Below are 23,061 nucleotides of genomic sequence, written 5' to 3'. Positions count from 1 at the left end.
ACTGTAAATATAGATAAGAAATGAAATGAAACCAATAGCGCACAATAGAATATGAGACTTTGATTTGACAATATACTTATTTGCTGTTCCAGTCCTGTATAGAAACCAGACCACTGTCTTCTATACTAAAGTGGAAACAAATTGAACCTACATTACAACCTAACACATAAAATACAAGGGGTGCTGTATATAGGCTACTTGTAAAAGACAAGATGTGAAGGCTTGTCTACTATTTATACATATTGTTTGAAACAAATAGGCCTAACTGTTTTACTTCCGTTTTCTTGTTTTTAATAAATGTTTAAAGTCAAGATTTGTTTTTTATCTGTGGTTTGTAAGTGTTCCAAGATAAATTAAGATAAATGGGATGTAAATCACAGTATGAGCAGTTGTTTCTTCACCAGAGCTGGTTCTCCTTGGTTCTGATGTTACTGAAATAATGTGGAGAAATCCTCAAGATGAATGGCTCTGCTGCAGTAACAATTAATTCATATCCACTTATTCAATAGTTAGATTGTACATATTTATCCAGATACTGAGTAAGTCATTTTTGGATTAACTACTATACTGCTTTTTAAGGTTTATTATAAACCAGCAGTTGTTATGCACCACATGTGGAAGAACTCCCAGAAAACAGCAGGTATGCTGGCACTCTTATTTATTTTACATCACAATGAAATACTGTTCTGTTTCCCACTGCATTTGATTGAGTTTTTCTTTCTCTTCTGCACTGTAATGTTTTATGTATTTTTGTTTTAGTTATGATTTTATATATGTTTCCTGATGTGTGCAAAGCACATTGAAATGCCTTGTTGGAATTTGCTATACCAATAACGTTATTTTATATTTATGCTGGCTCCTGCTTTGACTTTAAGAAACTCCTCAATGGATCACTAGACTAGTAGACTAAATATTGTTCAACCAAAGTGGACTGTTATGTTCAAGTGGACTCTGTTTTCGACCATTGAATGGTTTTTCTCCAGATTAACTGGAAAACCAGTTCTTAAAGGGGCATTCCACTCATTTTCAACATTTTACTATGTCATTATATACCTTAGAGCTGCATTAAACATGCCAAAATATTAGACAAGTTGTTCTGATTTTGTACAGAAACTCCCCAGCCACATAGACAAAGCCAACACTCAATGGAAATGCATATGTTGCGACCTTCGGTCGCAACATATGTAGGTACATTGCACTGAAGTCCCCAGGTCCCCCCAGTCGAGCTTGTACCTGTAACTTGGGGGAAGTCTATTATAATTATTACTGATTCTCCAGTAAAGACATGTTGCCTCTACAAAAACCACACTACAAATGAAAGAAACCAGAACAAGAGAACACACACCCATTGATTCTGATTGGACGGAATTAAACAATGGCCAAGTAAACCACACCCATCAACAAAGCTAATTGGCCGAATGACTATGAGTCACGCCCACCATTAGGAACACATAAAACCAGGGCTCCAGCACAACTAATCATTCTCTAACAGAATCTTGCCTGAGGAAGGACCAACCAGTCCGAAACGTCTACTTTTCCAGCTCTCCTTTATATTTGATTCCGTCGTGAGTGAAGCGCCACCGTCGAGTCATGAGAGGTATTCTGAAAAGAAAGTTTGAGGAGGTCGACGATGAAGATCCATTCTACTCCTCACCTCCATCATCGTCCCTGCCTTCTCCTGCCTCCACGGAATGGGATTCTGATGGGGAGAGCAGCTCCTCAGAAAGCCAGGACTTTACAACTAATGGTTCTGCTTCACCTGCTGCCAGTCAACCCATCCAGTCTATTCTGAAGAGGCCAAAGCTGGAAGGGAGGCAGAGCAACGTGCGCTTTGATCTGGTGACGGTGTTCTACTTCCCACAATGCCAGGGTTTCACTAGCGTACCCTTTCGCGGGGGTGCCAGTCTGGGCATGTTGCACAGGCACAGCACTCTCCGCAGATACACAATGGCAGAGCACGCCCTGGAACAACGGAGTTGGCGCAGAGAGAGACTACGAGAGAGACGGAGAGAGGAGAAGCTTGAGGCTTTGAGACACCAGTTGATGGCCAATGTTATCATTGACCAGAGAGAATATGAGCGACTGACTGCAGACCAGGTCCCAGACGGAGACACTGACGTCCACATCACCGACGCCGAGCTGGAGGATGGGAACAGCTTCCTGCAGCCGTACTCCTACAAGCACAGACAGGCACTCCTGCAAGCAGCAGGTGTGAAGCACATTGACAAAGAGGAGAAGAGACAGCTGCATTCCCTGCGTGTCTTCAGGGAGGACTCTGGATGCAATTGCCAGGGTTTCTGTGAGCCAGAGACTTGTGAATGCAGTCTGGCAGGAATCAAGTGCCAGATGGACGCATGCCTCCCATGCTGCACTAAAGACGGCTGCGCAAACATTCAGGGACGCGTAGAGTTCAACTCCAGACGCGTGCAGACCCACTACATCGACACCGCCATGAGGCTAGAACTAGAGAGGCTACTACAAGATGATACGCCTGACCGTAGAGACAAGCTGGACGGCGTGTTCAACTCTGTTGATGTCCCGTCCCCAACACCACTGGTCATGGTGACCTCCAGCTCCTCCCAACACTCGGACGGTCCAGAGAGTTACATGGTGTCTGAGATGGACCTGCTGGACAGAGGCCAGTACCTGGTCCAGAGCTTCATGGGGGAAGGAAGCTTTGGGACGGTGGCCAAAGCCATCAGCACGTTCACCGGTGACACAGTGGCCATCAAGATATTGAAGAATCGCCACAATCACGATGAATTGGCAGCACATGAGGTAAGCAATAGCATTGTTCTTGAAGATTTTTATATTTGGCTCTGATTTATCATTAAGTTATCTAATCTAAATCTTTCTTGTATTCCTAGATGGCTGTGTTGCAAATGATGAAAGTCCTGGACCCTGACACGTGTGGAACAGTGAGATTTTACGACAGCTTTGTGCATAAAGGATTGAGATGCATGGTGTTTGAGTCTCTGGATGTTAATCTCCTGGATTTCTTGAACGAGAGACATGTCCATATGTCCATGATGGAGACGAGATGCATCATACAGCAGGTATGGCTTTGACAATTACATTTTAAAGTAATGGAAAAAATATTGATACAAAGATACTGAGTTGAATTTCTGAATTTCTGATCATGCTCTTTATTCTTGTCTTGCAGCTTGCCATTGCACTCCAGGCCCTGAAGGGAATCGGTCTGATCCACACAGACATCAAACTAGACAACATCATGCTGGTGAACCAACGACAACAACCCCTCAAAGTCAAACTCATTGACTTTGGTCTGGCCGTTCCTGTCTCTGAGACCAAGCAACGGAGGATCAGACCTCCTCTTCAGTATAGGTGAGCCTTATTATCTGCTTCACTGAAAGCTCAATGCAAACAAATATTAAAATGGAAAGTGTAACGAGTGCAATTGAGAACTTGAAGAAACTTGAAAGTTGCTAACATTATCCTTTTCTTTTACAACCCACAGATCACCAGAACTCTTCCTGGGCCTCCCGATCACAGAGGCACTTGACATGTGGTCACTGGGCTGTATGGTGGTTAATGGGATGCTGTTCCGTGATCTCTTTGGCGGGAAGACTGAATATGATGTGGTGAGTATTGTGCTGATGCACTGTACATTACTACATGCATCCTGACTGTACTCTTTAATCCATAGTTATAGCCTAACACTGTTAATGAAATATTCTCAATATGTGAAATATCCTGTGTTTTTTCTACAGGTTCAATCCATCCTCTTGACACTTGGTATGCCAGAGCAATCCCTCTTGGATGCTGGACAAACAACCTGCAGCTATTTCATTCAGGAAGACGATACATGGAGATTTAAGGTATGACTGCAACTAATATTGGAGTAACAACTTCATCTCTGAAATGTTCAAGAATAGGCTGTCTTTGCACGTCATTCAATCAGATCACTAAAAATGTTTTGTTTTGTGTTTTCCAGGAACCAGAGGAGTATTACACAGTGCAGGAGTTAAAGGCAGAACTGCTAATAGAGGATGTTATGTATACACTTACATGTGTGATTTGCTCACTGGAAGAAGTGTTCTCCTCCCTGCGTTGCGATGCTGATGAAACATCTTGTGACGTCTTCATGGACCTGTTGAAATGAATGCTTCATCTGGATCCAGAGGGGAGGATAACACCTGACCAGGTGTTGGACCATCCCTTCATCACCATGCCTCACCTATGACCGTCTCAAGGTGTTTGTGGGGTCAACCATTGCAAATGTAATGCACTCCCAGTTATTGGTATTGGATTTTGTGTACAGTACATGTTTGACTATGACAACGCCACAATATGGTGATGTCGGCCAACACTGATCCAGACAGGACACTATGCTACCTAAGACACTTCAGTCAACTGAAACTGAGATCATGTGTGACCCATGGGGTGTACCATTTGTGATCACAGTACTCTTAGTAGTTATACTGTAAGAACACATGCACTATCACTGACTGTTACTATATGACTATATACTATACACACTGCTGTTGCAGTGCTGCTAATAGATGATGTTATGTATACACTTACATGTGTGATATTATCTGCTGCTAAGTGTTGTCTCTCACCTGCACAACAGACTGTGATTCTATATTAGTATATTATATACATTTCATGTGTTTATTTTACATTTTGTATTTAATATTGCACTTGCAAGTTTATATTGTACATACCAGTACTGTATATGACATCACATCAAACTGCATTTGATTGAGTTTTTCTTTCTCTTCTGCACTGTAATGTGTTATGTATTTTTGTTTTAAAATAAGCATTTCTAATTGTATGTATTATTCCCTTGCACATTATACTATATTAGACATGTTATATTAGACATTGTGTTATGTTCACATCATTGGCTGCATTCCAACTGAGAAGAAATTAGCACAATACATTTTGTAAATAATTGTTCTATTGATATATGTTTTAAGTTGTAAACATGGTTGAAATAAAACGTGTTACCTTGAAATATGCGTTGTGTACGTTCTTAAATATGGCCCAGAACAGGTTTTAAAACATTCATATTTTCCAGTTAACTTATATCTCTACATTTATTGATTGTATACTAGATAGAACGTCCTTGCGGTCATGTTTCCATCCATCCATGTCCTATATATGTATTAGTAAAGGCTATTAAATTAGTGTCTATTTGGGGGTCCTTGGCGTGACGTTTGGGAACCACTGATATACAGCAGGGTATAAAGCCTTTTAAAACAAACAGCAGCATGTTGTGCACTCACTGTAAGTAAACATTGCACTTTAACATTGTCACCACAAACAATAATAGCAATGATTGTTACAAGAACATATAGCCATTTTAACACACCTGAAACATTGCACACTAGAAAGCTGAAAGAGTGATAACAGTTCCATGTGATGATAGACCTATTACTGTAGTTCTGCTGAAACTCATCAGAGTCAAAGAGGTGTGAAATGGTCTCAGTTCATCCAAAATGTGATCATTAGCAGGTGATCTGTCCAATGCCAGACAACGAGTGACCATTAACACGTTAATCTCTGCATTTGAATGCATATAGTGAATGAAGCATCAGCCATCATCATTTAGCATGTGTACATTTTAACATGGGGAAAGAATGTGGGGTTTGTTCATTATTTAGCATTTGAAAAAAATTGAATAAAAGTGCATTCATCACCACCATATTGAGAGAGAACCCTGCAAAAATGTATCAGCTTATGTTTTTGTTCAGTGTATTTTCATTCAATCCCTTCCAGTTTCACTATGACTTATATGACTGGATATGGAGACAGTAACCTCTGTTACTGAACAAACAAATAATTAATATAGGATATAATTGAATAAGTATAATGATATATCCTGATTTATCTTGACTTATCCTGATCATTTATTAATACTATGGACACATGTTTCTGCACACAGGCCTACACATTACACAATGGGATTTCACTGTAAATATAGATAAGAAATGAAATGAAACCAATAGCGCACAATAGAATATGAGACTTTGATTTGACAATATACTTATTTGCTGTTCCAGTCCTGTATAGAAACCAGACCACTGTCTTCTATACTAAAGTGGAAACAAATTGAACCTACATTACAACCTAACACATAAAATACAAGGGGTGCTGTATATAGGCTACTTGTAAAAGACAAGATGTGAAGGCTTGTCTACTATTTATACATATTGTTTGAAACAAATAGGCCTAACTGTTTTACTTCCGTTTTCTTGTTTTTAATAAATGTTTAAAGTCAAGATTTGTTTTTTATCTGTGGTTTGTAAGTGTTCCAAGATAAATTAAGATAAATGGGATGTAAATCACAGTATGAGCAGTTGTTTCTTCACCAGAGCTGGTTCTCCTTGGTTCTGATGTTACTGAAATAATGTGGAGAAATCCTCAAGATGAATGGCTCTGCTGCAGTAACAATTAATTCATATCCACTTATTCAATAGTTAGATTGTACATATTTATCCAGATACTGAGTAAGTCATTTTTGGATTAACTACTATACTGCTTTTTAAGGTTTATTATAAACCAGCAGTTGTTATGCACCACATGTGGAATAACTCCCAGAAAACAGCAGGTATGCTGGCACTCTTATTTATTTTACATCACAATGAAATACTGTTCTGTTTCCCACTGCATTTGATTGAGTTTTTCTTTCTCTTCTGCACTGTAATGTTTTATGTATTTTTGTTTTAGTTATGATTTTATATATGTTTCCTGATGTGTGCAAAGCACATTGAAATGCCTTGTTGGAATTTGCTATACCAATAACGTTATTTTATATTTATGCTGGCTCCTGCTTTGACTTTAAGAAACTCCTCAATGGATCACTAGACTAGTAGACTAAATATTGTTCAACCAAAGTGGACTGTTATGTTCAAGTGGACTCTGTTTTCGACCATTGAATGGTTTTTCTCCAGATTAACTGGAAAACCAGTTCTTAAAGGGGCATTCCACTCATTTTCAACATTTTACTATGTCATTATATACCTTAGAGCTGCATTAAACATGCCAAAATATTAGACAAGTTGTTCTGATTTTGTACCAAAACTCCCCAGCCACATAGACAAAGCCAACACTCAATGGAAATGCATATGTTGCGACCTTCGGTCGCAACATATGTAGGTACATTGCACTGAAGTCCCCAGGTCCCCCCAGTCGAGCTTGTACCTGTAACTTGGGGGAAGTCTATTATAATTATTACTGATTCTCCAGTAAAGACATGTTGCCTCTACAAAAACCACACTACAAATGAAAGAAACCAGAACAAGAGAACACACACCCATTGATTCTGATTGGACGGAATTAAACAATGGCCAAGTAAACCACACCCATCAACAAAGCTAATTGGCCGAATGACTATGAGTCACGCCCACCATTAGGAACACATAAAACCAGGGCTCCAGCACAACTAATCATTCTCTAACAGACTCTTGCCTGAGGAAGGACCAACCAGTCCGAAACGTCTACTTTTCCAGCTCTCCTTTATATTTGATTCCGTCGTGAGTGAAGCGCCACCGTCGAGTCATGAGAGGTATTCTGAAAAGAAAGTTTGAGGAGGTCGACGATGAAGATCCATTCTACTCCTCACCTCCATCATCGTCCCTGCCTTCTCCTGCCTCCACGGAATGGGATTCTGATGGGGAGAGCAGCTCCTCAGAAAGCCAGGACTTTACAACTAATGGTTCTGCTTCACCTGCTGCCAGTCAACCCATCCAGTCTATTCTGAAGAGGCCAAAGCTGGAAGGGAGGCAGAGCAACGTGCGCTTTGATCTGGTGACGGTGTTCTACTTCCCACAATGCCAGGGTTTCACTAGCGTACCCTTTCGCGGGGGTGCCAGTCTGGGCATGTTGCACAGGCACAGCACTCTCCGCAGATACACAATGGCAGAGCACGCCCTGGAACAACGGAGTTGGCGCAGAGAGAGACTACGAGAGAGACGGAGAGAGGAGAAGCTTGAGGCTTTGAGACACCAGTTGATGGCCAATGTTATCATTGACCAGAGAGAATATGAGCGACTGACTGCAGACCAGGTCCCAGACGGAGACACTGACGTCCACATCACCGACGCCGAGCTGGAGGATGGGAACAGCTTCCTGCAGCCGTACTCCTACAAGCACAGACAGGCACTCCTGCAAGCAGCAGGTGTGAAGCACATTGACAAAGAGGAGAAGAGACAGCTGCATTCCCTGCGTGTCTTCAGGGAGGACTCTGGATGCAATTGCCAGGGTTTCTGTGAGCCAGAGACTTGTGAATGCAGTCTGGCAGGAATCAAGTGCCAGATGGACGCATGCCTCCCATGCTGCACTAAAGACGGCTGCGCAAACATTCAGGGACGCGTAGAGTTCAACTCCAGACGCGTGCAGACCCACTACATCGACACCGCCATGAGGCTAGAACTAGAGAGGCTACTACAAGATGATACGCCTGACCGTAGAGACAAGCTGGACGGCGTGTTCAACTCTGTTGATGTCCCGTCCCCAACACCACTGGTCATGGTGACCTCCAGCTCCTCCCAACACTCGGACGGTCCAGAGAGTTACATGGTGTCTGAGATGGACCTGCTGGACAGAGGCCAGTACCTGGTCCAGAGCTTCATGGGGGAAGGAAGCTTTGGGACGGTGGCCAAAGCCATCAGCACGTTCACCGGTGACACAGTGGCCATCAAGATATTGAAGAATCGCCACAATCACGATGAATTGGCAGCACATGAGGTAAGCAATAGCATTGTTCTTGAAGATTTTTATATTTGGCTCTGATTTATCATTAAGTTATCTAATCTAAATCTTTCTTGTATTCCTAGATGGCTGTGTTGCAAATGATGAAAGTCCTGGACCCTGACACGTGTGGAACAGTGAGATTTTACGACAGCTTTGTGCATAAAGGATTGAGATGCATGGTGTTTGAGTCTCTGGATGTTAATCTCCTGGATTTATTGAACGAGAGACATGTCCATATGTCCATGATGGAGACGAGATGCATCATACAGCAGGTATGGCTTTGACAATTACATTTTAAAGTAATGGAAAAAATATTGATACAAAGATACTGAGTTGAATTTCTGAATTTCTGATCATGCTCTTTATTCTTGTCTTGCAGCTTGCCATTGCACTCCAGGCCCTGAAGGGAATCGGTCTGATCCACACAGACATCAAACTAGACAACATCATGCTGGTGAACCAACGACAACAACCCCTCAAAGTCAAACTCATTGACTTTGGTCTGGCCGTTCCTGTCTCTGAGACCAAGCAACGGAGGATCAGACCTCCTCTTCAGTATAGGTGAGCCTTATTATCTGCTTCACTGAAAGCTCAATGCAAACAAATATTAAAATGGAAAGTGTAACGAGTGCAATTGAGAACTTGAAGAAACTTGAAAGTTGCTAACATTATCCTTTTCTTTTACAACCCACAGATCACCAGAACTCTTCCTGGGCCTCCCGATCACAGAGGCACTTGACATGTGGTCACTGGGCTGTATGGTGGTTAATGGGATGCTGTTCCGTGATCTCTTTGGCGGGAAGACTGAATATGATGTGGTGAGTATTGTGCTGATGCACTGTACATTACTACATGCATCCTGACTGTACTCTTTAATCCATAGTTATAGCCTAACACTGTTAATGAAATATTCTCAATATGTGAAATATCCTGTGTTTTTTCTACAGGTTCAATCCATCCTCTTGACACTTGGTATGCCAGAGCAATCCCTCTTGGATGCTGGACAAACAACCTGCAGCTATTTCATTCAGGAAGACGATACATGGAGATTTAAGGTATGACTGCAACTAATATTGGAGTAACAACTTCATCTCTGAAATGTTCAAGAATAGGCTGTCTTTGCACGTCATTCAATCAGATCACTAAAAATGTTTTGTTTTGTGTTTTCCAGGAACCAGAGGAGTATTACACAGTGCAGGAGTTAAAGGCAGAACTGCTAATAGAGGATGTTATGTATACACTTACATGTGTGATTTGCTCACTGGAAGAAGTGTTCTCCTCCCTGCGTTGCGATGCTGATGAAACATCTTGTGACGTCTTCATGGACCTGTTGAAACAAATGCTTCATCTGGATCCAGAGGGGAGGATAACACCTGACCAGGTGTTGGACCATCCCTTCATCACCATGCCTCACCTATGACCGTCTCAAGGTGTTTGTGGGGTCAACCATTGCAAATGTAATGCACTCCCAGTTATTGGTATTGGATTTTGTGTACAGTACATGTTTGACTATGACAACGCCACAATATGGTGATGTCGGCCAACACTGATCCAGACAGGACACTATGCTACCTAAGACACTTCAGTCAACTGAAACTGAGATCATGTGTGACCCATGGGGTGTACCATTTGTGATCACAGTACTCTTAGTAGTTATACTGTAAGAACACATGCACTATCACTGACTGTTACTATATGACTATATACTATACACACTGCTGTTGCAGTGCTGCTAATAGATGATGTTATGTATACACTTACATGTGTGATATTATCTGCTGCTAAGTGTTGTCTCTCACCTGCACAACAGACTGTGATTCTATATTAGTATATTATATACATTTCATGTGTTTATTTTACATTTTGTATTTAATATTGCACTTGCAAGTTTATATTGTACATACCAGTACTGTATATGACATCACATCAAACTGCATTTGATTGAGTTTTTCTTTCTCTTCTGCACTGTAATGTGTTATGTATTTTTGTTTTAAAATAAGCATTTCTAATTGTATGTATTATTCCCTTGCACATTATACTATATTAGACATGTTATATTAGACATTGTGTTATGTTCACATCATTGGCTGCATTCCAACTGAGAAGAAATTAGCACAATACATTTTGTAAATAATTGTTCTATTGATATATGTTTTAAGTTGTAAACATGGTTGAAATAAAACGTGTTACCTTGAAATATGCGTTGTGTACGTTCTTAAATATGGCCCAGAACAGGTTTTAAAACATTCATATTTTCCAGTTAACTTATATCTCTACATTTATTGATTGTATACTAGATAGAACGTCCTTGCGGTCATGTTTCCATCCATCCATGTCCTATATATGTATTAGTAAAGGCTATTAAATTAGTGTCTATTTGGGGGTCCTTGGCGTGACGTTTGGGAACCACTGATATACAGCAGGGTATAAAGCCTTTTAAAACAAACAGCAGCATGTTGTGCACTCACTGTAAGTAAACATTGCACTTTAACATTGTCACCACAAACAATAATAGCAATGATTGTTACAAGAACATATAGCCATTTTAACACACCTGAAACATTGCACACTAGAAAGCTGAAAGAGTGATAACAGTTCCATGTGATGATAGACCTATTACTGTAGTTCTGCTGAAACTCATCAGAGTCAAAGAGGTGTGAAATGGTCTCAGTTCATCCAAAATGTGATCATTAGCAGGTGATCTGTCCAATGCCAGACAACGAGTGACCATTAACACGTTAATCTCTGCATTTGAATGCATATAGTGAATGAAGCATCAGCCATCATCATTTAGCATGTGTACATTTTAACATGGGGAAAGAATGTGGGGTTTGTTCATTATTTAGCATTTGAAAAAAATTGAATAAAAGTGCATTCATCACCACCATATTGAGAGAGAACCCTGCAAAAATGTATCAGCTTATGTTTTTGTTCAGTGTATTTTCATTCAATCCCTTCCAGTTTCACTATGACTTATATGACTGGATATGGAGACAGTAACCTCTGTTACTGAACAAACAAATAATTAATATAGGATATAATTGAATAAGTATAATGATATATCCTGATTTATCTTGACTTATCCTGATCATTTATTAATACTATGGACACATGTTTCTGCACACAGGCCTACACATTACACAATGGGATTTCACTGTAAATATAGATAAGAAATGAAATGAAACCAATAGCGCACAATAGAATATGAGACTTTGATTTGACAATATACTTATTTGCTGTTCCAGTCCTGTATAGAAACCAGACCACTGTCTTCTATACTAAAGTGGAAACAAATTGAACCTACATTACAACCTAACACATAAAATACAAGGGGTGCTGTATATAGGCTACTTGTAAAAGACAAGATGTGAAGGCTTGTCTACTATTTATACATATTGTTTGAAACAAATAGGCCTAACTGTTTTACTTCCGTTTTCTTGTTTTTAATAAATGTTTAAAGTCAAGATTTGTTTTTTATCTGTGGTTTGTAAGTGTTCCAAGATAAATTAAGATAAATGGGATGTAAATCACAGTATGAGCAGTTGTTTCTTCACCAGAGCTGGTTCTCCTTGGTTCTGATGTTACTGAAATAATGTGGAGAAATCCTCAAGATGAATGGCTCTGCTGCAGTAACAATTAATTCATATCCACTTATTCAATAGTTAGATTGTACATATTTATCCAGATACTGAGTAAGTCATTTTTGGATTAACTACTATACTGCTTTTTAAGGTTTATTATAAACCAGCAGTTGTTATGCACCACATGTGGAATAACTCCCAGAAAACAGCAGGTATGCTGGCACTCTTATTTATTTTACATCACAATGAAATACTGTTCTGTTTCCCACTGCATTTGATTGAGTTTTTCTTTCTCTTCTGCACTGTAATGTTTTATGTATTTTTGTTTTAGTTATGATTTTATATATGTTTCCTGATGTGTGCAAAGCACATTGAAATGCCTTGTTGGAATTTGCTATACCAATAACGTTATTTTATATTTATGCTGGCTCCTGCTTTGACTTTAAGAAACTCCTCAATGGATCACTAGACTAGTAGACTAAATATTGTTCAACCAAAGTGGACTGTTATGTTCAAGTGGACTCTGTTTTCGACCATTGAATGGTTTTTCTCCAGATTAACTGGAAAACCAGTTCTTAAAGGGGCATTCCACTCATTTTCAACATTTTACTATGTCATTATATACCTTAGAGCTGCATTAAACATGCCAAAATATTAGACAAGTTGTTCTGATTTTGTACCAAAACTCCCCAGCCACATAGACAAAGCCAACACTCAATGGAAATGCATATGTTGCGACCTTCGGTCGCAACATATGTAGGTACATTGCACTGAAGTCCCCAGGTCCCCCCAGTCGAGCTTGTACCTGTAACTTGGGGGAAGTCTATTATAATTATTACTGATTCTCCAGTAAAGACATGTTGCCTCTACAAAAACCACACTACAAATGAAAGAAACCAGAACAAGAGAACACACACCCATTGATTCTGATTGGACGGAATTAAACAATGGCCAAGTAAACCACACCCATCAACAAAGCTAATTGGCCGAATGACTATGAGTCACGCCCACCATTAGGAACACATAAAACCAGGGCTCCAGCACAACTAATCATTCTCTAACAGACTCTTGCCTGAGGAAGGACCAACCAGTCCGAAACGTCTACTTTTCCAGCTCTCCTTTATATTTGATTCCGTCGTGAGTGAAGCGCCACCGTCGAGTCATGAGAGGTATTCTGAAAAGAAAGTTTGAGGAGGTCGACGATGAAGATCCATTCTACTCCTCACCTCCATCATCGTCCCTGCCTTCTCCTGCCTCCACGGAATGGGATTCTGATGGGGAGAGCAGCTCCTCAGAAAGCCAGGACTTTACAACTAATGGTTCTGCTTCACCTGCTGCCAGTCAACCCATCCAGTCTATTCTGAAGAGGCCAAAGCTGGAAGGGAGGCAGAGCAACGTGCGCTTTGATCTGGTGACGGTGTTCTACTTCCCACAATGCCAGGGTTTCACTAGCGTACCCTTTCGCGGGGGTGCCAGTCTGGGCATGTTGCACAGGCACAGCACTCTCCGCAGATACACAATGGCAGAGCACGCCCTGGAACAACGGAGTTGGCGCAGAGAGAGACTACGAGAGAGACGGAGAGAGGAGAAGCTTGAGGCTTTGAGACACCAGTTGATGGCCAATGTTATCATTGACCAGAGAGAATATGAGCGACTGACTGCAGACCAGGTCCCAGACGGAGACACTGACGTCCACATCACCGACGCCGAGCTGGAGGATGGGAACAGCTTCCTGCAGCCGTACTCCTACAAGCACAGACAGGCACTCCTGCAAGCAGCAGGTGTGAAGCACATTGACAAAGAGGAGAAGAGACAGCTGCATTCCCTGCGTGTCTTCAGGGAGGACTCTGGATGCAATTGCCAGGGTTTCTGTGAGCCAGAGACTTGTGAATGCAGTCTGGCAGGAATCAAGTGCCAGATGGACGCATGCCTCCCATGCTGCACTAAAGACGGCTGCGCAAACATTCAGGGACGCGTAGAGTTCAACTCCAGACGCGTGCAGACCCACTACATCGACACCGCCATGAGGCTAGAACTAGAGAGGCTACTACAAGATGATACGCCTGACCGTAGAGACAAGCTGGACGGCGTGTTCAACTCTGTTGATGTCCCGTCCCCAACACCACTGGTCATGGTGACCTCCAGCTCCTCCCAACACTCGGACGGTCCAGAGAGTTACATGGTGTCTGAGATGGACCTGCTGGACAGAGGCCAGTACCTGGTCCAGAGCTTCATGGGGGAAGGAAGCTTTGGGACGGTGGCCAAAGCCATCAGCACGTTCACCGGTGACACAGTGGCCATCAAGATATTGAAGAATCGCCACAATCACGATGAATTGGCAGCACATGAGGTAAGCAATAGCATTGTTCTTGAAGATTTTTATATTTGGCTCTGATTTATCATTAAGTTATCTAATCTAAATCTTTCTTGTATTCCTAGATGGCTGTGTTGCAAATGATGAAAGTCCTGGACCCTGACACGTGTGGAACAGTGAGATTTTACGACAGCTTTGTGCATAAAGGATTGAGATGCATGGTGTTTGAGTCTCTGGATGTTAATCTCCTGGATTTATTGAACGAGAGACATGTCCATATGTCCATGATGGAGACGAGATGCATCATACAGCAGGTATGGCTTTGACAATTACATTTTAAAGTAATGGAAAAAATATTGATACAAAGATACTGAGTTGAATTTCTGAATTTCTGATCATGCTCTTTATTCTTGTCTTGCAGCTTGCCATTGCACTCCAGGCCCTGAAGGGAATCGGTCTGATCCACACAGACATCAAACTAGACAACATCATGCTGGTGAACCAACGACAACAACCCCTCAAAGTCAAACTCATTGACTTTGGTCTGGCCGTTCCTGTCTCTGAGACCAAGCAACGGAGGATCAGACCTCCTCTTCAGTATAGGTGAGCCTTATTATCTGCTTCACTGAAAGCTCAATGCAAACAAATATTAAAATGGAAAGTGTAACGAGTGCAATTGAGAACTTGAAGAAACTTGAAAGTTGCTAACATTATCCTTTTCTTTTACAACCCACAGATCACCAGAACTCTTCCTGGGCCTCCCGATCACAGAGGCACTTGACATGTGGTCACTGGGCTGTATGGTGGTTAATGGGATGCTGTTCCGTGATCTCTTTGGCGGGAAGACTGAATATGATGTGGTGAGTATTGTGCTGATGCACTGTACATTACTACATGCATCCTGACTGTACTCTTTAATCCATAGTTATAGCCTAACACTGTTAATGAAATATTCTCAATATGTGAAATATCCTGTGTTTTTTCTACAGGTTCAATCCATCCTCTTGACACTTGGTATGCCAGAGCAATCCCTCTTGGATGCTGGACAAACAACCTGCAGCTATTTCATTCAGGAAGACGATACATGGAGATTTAAGGTATGACTGCAACTAATATTGGAGTAACAACTTCATCTCTGAAATGTTCAAGAATAGGCTGTCTTTGCACGTCATTCAATCAGATCACTAAAAATGTTTTGTTTTGTGTTTTCCAGGAACCAGAGGAGTATTACACAGTGCAGGAGTTAAAGGCAGAACTGCTAATAGAGGATGTTATGTATACACTTACATGTGTGATTTGCTCACTGGAAGAAGTGTTCTCCTCCCTGCGTTGCGATGCTGATGAAACATCTTGTGACGTCTTCATGGACCTGTTGAAACGAATGCTTCATCTGGATCCAGAGGGGAGGATAACACCTGACCAGGTGTTGGACCATCCCTTCATCACCATGCCTCACCTATGACCGTCTCAAGGTGTTTGTGGGGTCAACCATTGCAAATGTAATGCACTCCCAGTTATTGGTATTGGATTTTGTGTACAGTACATGTTTGACTATGACAACGCCACAATATGGTGATGTCGGCCAACACTGATCCAGACAGGACACTATGCTACCTAAGACACTTCAGTCAACTGAAACTGAGATCATGTGTGACCCATGGGGTGTACCATTTGTGATCACAGTACTCTTAGTAGTTATACTGTAAGAACACATGCACTATCACTGACTGTTACTATATGACTATATACTATACACACTGCTGTTGCAGTGCTGCTAATAGATGATGTTATGTATACACTTACATGTGTGATATTATCTGCTGCTAAGTGTTGTCTCTCACCTGCACAACAGACTGTGATTCTATATTAGTATATTATATACATTTCATGTGTTTATTTTACATTTTGTATTTAATATTGCACTTGCAAGTTTATATTGTACATACCAGTACTGTATATGACATCACATCAAACTGCATTTGATTGAGTTTTTCTTTCTCTTCTGCACTGTAATGTGTTATGTATTTTTGTTTTAAAATAAGCATTTCTAATTGTATGTATTATTCCCTTGCACATTATACTATATTAGACATGTTATATTAGACATTGTGTTATGTTCACATCATTGGCTGCATTCCAACTGAGAAGAAATTAGCACAATACATTTTGTAAATAATTGTTCTATTGATATATGTTTTAAGTTGTAAACATGGTTGAAATAAAACGTGTTACCTTGAAATATGCGTTGTGTACGTTCTTAAATATGGCCCAGAACAGGTTTTAAAACATTCATATTTTCCAGTTAACTTATATCTCTACATTTATTGATTGTATACTAGATAGAACGTCCTTGCGGTCATGTTTCCATCCATCCATGTCCTATATATGTATTAGTAAAGGCTATTAAATTAGTGTCTATTTGGGGGTCCTTGGCGTGACGTTTGGGAACCACTGATATACAGCAGGGTATAAAGCCTTTTAAAACAAACAGCAGCATGTTGTGCACTCACTGTAAGTAAACATTGCACTTTAACATTGTCACCACAAACAATAATAGCAATGATTGTTACAAGAACATATAGCCATTTTAACACACCTGAAACATTGCACACTAGAAAGCTGAAAGAGTGATAACAGTTCCATGTGATGATAGACCTATTACTGTAGTTCTGCTGAAACTCATCAGAGTCAAAGAGGTGTGAAATGGTCTCAGTTCATCCAAAATGTGATCATTAGCAGGTGATCTGTCCAATGCCAGACAACGAGTGACCATTAACACGTTAATCTCTGCATTTGAATGCATATAGTGAATGAAGCATCAGCCATCATCATTTAGCATGTGTACATTTTAACATGGGGAAAGAATGTGGGGTTTGTTCATTATTTAGCATTTGAAAAAAATTGAATAAAAGTGCATTCATCACCACCATATTGAGAGAGAACCCTGCAAAAATGTATCAGCTTATGTTTTTGTTCAGTGTATTTTCATTCAATCCCTTCCAGTTTCACTATGACTTATATGACTGGATATGGAGACAGTAACCTCTGTTACTGAACAAACACATAATTAATATAGGATATAATTGAATAAGTATAATGATATATCCTGATTTATCTTGACTTATCCTGATCATTTATTAATACTATGGACACATGTTTCTGCACACAGGCCTACACATTACACAATGGGATTTCACTGTAAATATAGATAAGAAATGAAATGAAACCAATAGCGCACAATAGAATATGAGACTTTGATTTGACAATATACTTATTTGCTGTTCCAGTCCTGTATAGAAACCAGACCACTGTCTTCTATACTAAAGTGGAAACAAATTGAACCTACATTACAACCTAACACATAAAATACAAGGGGTGCTGTATATAGGCTACTTGTAAAAGACAAGATGTGAAGGCTTGTCTACTATTTATACATATTGTTTGAAACAAATAGGCCTAACTGTTTTACTTCCGTTTTCTTGTTTTTAATAAATGTTTAAAGTCAAGATTTGTTTTTTATCTGTGGTTTGTAAGTGTTCCAAGATAAATTAAGATAAATGGGATGTAAATCACAGTATGAGCAGTTGTTTCTTCACCAGAGCTGGTTCTCCTTGGTTCTGATGTTACTGAAATAATGTGGAGAAATCCTCAAGATGAATGGCTCTGCTGCAGTAACAATTAATTCATATCCACTTATTCAATAGTTAGATTGTACATATTTATCCAGATACTGAGTAAGTCATTTTTGGATTAACTACTATACTGCTTTTTAAGGTTTATTATAAACCAGCAGTTGTTATGCACCACATGTGGAAGAACTCCCAGAAAACAGCAGGTATGCTGGCACTCTTATTTATTTTACATCACAATGAAATACTGTTCTGTTTCCCACTGCATTTGATTGAGTTTTTCTTTCTCTTCTGCACTGTAATGTTTTATGTATTTTTGTTTTAGTTATGATTTTATATATGTTTCCTGATGTGTGCAAAGCACATTGAAATGCCTTGTTGGAATTTGCTATACCAATAACGTTATTTTATATTTATGCTGGCTCCTGCTTTGACTTTAAGAAACTCCTCAATGGATCACTAGACTAGTAGACTAAATATTGTTCAACCAAAGTGGACTGTTATGTTCAAGTGGACTCTGTTTTCGACCATTGAATGGTTTTTCTCCAGATTAACTGGAAAACCAGTTCTTAAAGGGGCATTCCACTCATTTTCAACATTTTACTATGTCATTATATACCTTAGAGCTGCATTAAACATGCCAAAATATTAGACAAGTTGTTCTGATTTTGTACCAAAACTCCCCAGCCACATAGACAAAGCCAACACTCAATGGAAATCAGACTTTGAATAGGGGACACCTCCCATGCTGCACTAAAGACGGCTGCGCAAACATTCAGGGACGCGTAGAGTTCAACTCCAGACGCGTGCAGACCCACTACATCGACACCGCCATGAGGCTAGAACTAGAGAGGCTACTACAAGATGATACGCCTGACCGTAGAGACAAGCTGGACGGCGTGTTCAACTCTGTTGATGTCCCGTCCCCAACACCACTGGTCATGGTGACCTCCAGCTCCTCCCAACACTCGGACGGTCCAGAGAGTTACATGGTGTCTGAGATGGACCTGCTGGACAGAGGCCAGTACCTGGTCCAGAGCTTCATGGGGGAAGGAAGCTTTGGGACGGTGGCCAAAGCCATCAGCACGTTCACCGGTGACACAGTGGCCATCAAGATATTGAAGAATCGCCACAATCACGATGAATTGGCAGCACATGAGGTAAGCAATAGCATTGTTCTTGAAGATTTTTATATTTGGCTCTGATTTATCATTAAGTTATCTAATCTAAATCTTTCTTGTATTCCTAGATGGCTGTGTTGCAAATGATGAAAGTCCTGGACCCTGACACGTGTGGAACAGTGAGATTTTACGACAGCTTTGTGCATAAAGGATTGAGATGCATGGTGTTTGAGTCTCTGGATGTTAATCTCCTGGATTTCTTGAACGAGAGACATGTCCATATGTCCATGATGGAGACGAGATGCATCATACAGCAGGTATGGCTTTGACAATTACATTTTAAAGTAATGGAAAAAATATTGATACAAAGATACTGAGTTGAATTTCTGAATTTCTGATCATGCTCTTTATTCTTGTCTTGCAGCTTGCCATTGCACTCCAGGCCCTGAAGGGAATCGGTCTGATCCACACAGACATCAAACTAGACAACATCATGCTGGTGAACCAACGACAACAACCCCTCAAAGTCAAACTCATTGACTTTGGTCTGGCCGTTCCTGTCTCTGAGACCAAGCAACGGAGGATCAGACCTCCTCTTCAGTATAGGTGAGCCTTATTATCTGCTTCACTGAAAGCTCAATGCAAACAAATATTAAAATGGAAAGTGTAACGAGTGCAATTGAGAACTTGAAGAAACTTGAAAGTTGCTAACATTATCCTTTTCTTTTACAACCCACAGATCACCAGAACTCTTCCTGGGCCTCCCGATCACAGAGGCACTTGACATGTGGTCACTGGGCTGTATGGTGGTTAATGGGATGCTGTTCCGTGATCTCTTTGGCGGGAAGACTGAATATGATGTGGTGAGTATTGTGCTGATGCACTGTACATTACTACATGCATCCTGACTGTACTCTTTAATCCATAGTTATAGCCTAACACTGTTAATGAAATATTCTCAATATGTGAAATATCCTGTGTTTTTTCTACAGGTTCAATCCATCCTCTTGACACTTGGTATGCCAGAGCAATCCCTCTTGGATGCTGGACAAACAACCTGCAGCTATTTCATTCAGGAAGACGATACATGGAGATTTAAGGTATGACTGCAACTAATATTGGAGTAACAACTTCATCTCTGAAATGTTCAAGAATAGGCTGTCTTTGCACGTCATTCAATCAGATCACTAAAAATGTTTTGTTTTGTGTTTTCCAGGAACCAGAGGAGTATTACACAGTGCAGGAGTTAAAGGCAGAACTGCTAATAGAGGATGTTATGTATACACTTACATGTGTGATTTGCTCACTGGAAGAAGTGTTCTCCTCCCTGCATTGCGATGCTGATGAAACATCTTGTGACGTCTTCATGGACCTGTTGAAACGAATGCTTCATCTGGATCCAGAGGGGAGGATAACACCTGACCAGGTGTTGGACCATCCCTTCATCACCATGCCTCACCTATGACCGTCTCAAGGTGTTTGTGGGGTCAACCATTGCAAATGTAATGCACTCCCAGTTATTGGTATTGGATTTTGTGTACAGTACATGTTTGACTATGACAACGCCACAATATGGTGATGTCGGCCAACACTGATCCAGACAGGACACTATGCTACCTAAGACACTTCAGTCAACTGAAACTGAGATCATGTGTGACCCATGGGGTGTACCATTTGTGATCACAGTACTCTTAGTAGTTATACTGTAAGAACACATGCACTATCACTGACTGTTACTATATGACTATATACTATACACACTGCTGTTGCAGTGCTGCTAATAGATGATGTTATGTATACACTTACATGTGTGATATTATCTGCTGCTAAGTGTTGTCTCTCACCTGCACAACAGACTGTGATTCTATATTAGTATATTATATACATTTCATGTGTTTATTTTACATTTTGTATTTAATATTGCACTTGCAAGTTTATATTGTACATACCAGTACTGTATATGACATCACATCAAACTGCATTTGATTGAGTTTTTCTTTCTCTTCTGCACTGTAATGTGTTATGTAGTTTTGTTTTAAAATAAGCATTTCTAATTGTATGTATTATTCCCTTGCACATTATACTATATTAGACATGTTATATTAGACATTGTGTTATGTTCACATCATTGGCTGCATTCCAACTGAGAAGAAATTAGCACAATACATTTTGTAAATAATTGTTCTATTGATATATGTTTTAAGTTGTAAACATGGTTGAAATAAAACGTGTTACCTTGAAATATGCGTTGTGTACGTTCTTAAATATGGCCCAGAACAGGTTTTAAAACATTCATATTTTCCAGTTAACTTATATCTCTACATTTATTGATTGTATACTAGATAGAACGTCCTTGCGGTCATGTTTCCATCCATCCATGTCCTATATATGTATTAGTAAAGGCTATTAAATTAGTGTCTATTTGGGGGTCCTTGGCGTGACGTTTGGGAACCACTGATATACAGCAGGGTATAAAGCCTTTTAAAACAAACAGCAGCATGTTGTGCACTCACTGTAAGTAAACATTGCACTTTAACATTGTCACCACAAACAATAATAGCAATGATTGTTACAAGAACATATAGCCATTTTAACACACCTGAAACATTGCACACTAGAAAGCTGAAAGAGTGATAACAGTTCCATGTGATGATAGACCTATTACTGTAGTTCTGCTGAAACTCATCAGAGTCAAAGAGGTGTGAAATGGTCTCAGTTCATCCAAAATGTGATCATTAGCAGGTGATCTGTCCAATGCCAGACAACGAGTGACCATTAACACGTTAATCTCTGCATTTGAATGCATATAGTGAATGAAGCATCAGCCATCATCATTTAGCATGTGTACATTTTAACATGGGGAAAGAATGTGGGGTTTGTTCATTATTTAGCATTTGAAAAACATTGAATAAAAGTGCATTCATCACCACCATATTGAGAGAGAACCCTGCAAAAATGTATCAGCTTATGTTTTTGTTCAGTGTATTTTCATTCAATCCCTTCCAGTTTCACTATGACTTATATGACTGGATATGGAGACAGTAACCTCTGTTACTGAACAAACAAATAATTAATATAGGATATAATTGAATAAGTATAATGATATATCCTGATTTATCTTGACTTATCCTGATCATTTATTAATACTATGGACACATGTTTCTGCACACAGGCCTACACATTACACAATGGGATTTCACTGTAAATATAGATAAGAAATGAAATGAAACCAATAGCGCACAATAGAATATGAGACTTTGATTTGACAATATACTTATTTGCTGTTCCAGTCCTGTATAGAAACCAGACCACTGTCTTCTATACTAAAGTGGAAACAAATTGAACCTACATTACAACCTAACACATACAATACAAGGGGTGCTGTATATAGGCTACTTGTAAAAGACAAGATGTGAAGGCTTGTCTACTATTTATACATATTGTTTGAAACAAATAGGCCTAACTGTTTTACTTCCGTTTTCTTGTTTTTAATAAATGTTTAAAGTCAAGATTTGTTTTTTATCTGTGGTTTGTAAGTGTTCCAAGATAAATTAAGATAAATGGGATGTAAATCACAGTATGAGCAGTTGTTTCTTCACCAGAGCTGGTTCTCCTTGGTTCTGATGTTACTGAAATAATGTGGAGAAATCCTCAAGATGAATGGCTCTGCTGCAGTAACAATTAATTCATATCCA

The 23,061-nt window shown here is 40.0% G+C and overlaps 4 protein-coding genes across 4 annotated transcripts in view; all 4 read left to right on the top strand.

Moving 5' to 3' along the window:
* Window positions 1-23,061, top strand: part of LOC306917984 (uncharacterized protein) — a gene marked incomplete at its 3' end in the record, with an annotated part of 316,989 nt that overhangs the window by 107,159 nt on the left and 186,769 nt on the right. The window lies entirely within an intron of this gene.
* LOC306917999 (cysteine/serine-rich nuclear protein 3-like) lies at window positions 1,591-2,523 on the top strand (the record flags this gene model as incomplete). The annotated part of the gene is made up of 1 exon (XM_079530898.1): window positions 1,591-2,523. A coding segment is annotated over one exon (933 nt), but the record flags the coding sequence as incomplete, so codon positions are not given.
* Window positions 7,528-8,460, top strand: LOC306917998 (cysteine/serine-rich nuclear protein 3-like; the record flags this gene model as incomplete). Its single annotated transcript, XM_079530897.1, has 1 exon — window positions 7,528-8,460. A coding segment is annotated over one exon (933 nt), but the record flags the coding sequence as incomplete, so codon positions are not given.
* On the top strand, window positions 13,465-14,397 carry LOC306917997 (cysteine/serine-rich nuclear protein 3-like; the record flags this gene model as incomplete). Its single annotated transcript, XM_079530896.1, has 1 exon — window positions 13,465-14,397. A coding segment is annotated over one exon (933 nt), but the record flags the coding sequence as incomplete, so codon positions are not given.

The sequence above is a fragment of the Electrona antarctica genome, assembly GCF_951216825.1.
Source record: "Electrona antarctica genome assembly, contig: scaffold_40, whole genome shotgun sequence".
NCBI classification, from domain to species: Eukaryota; Metazoa; Chordata; class Actinopteri; order Myctophiformes; family Myctophidae; genus Electrona; species Electrona antarctica.
Note: the sequence above shows the minus strand (reverse complement) of the source record. Positions and strands in the feature narration are given on the sequence as shown.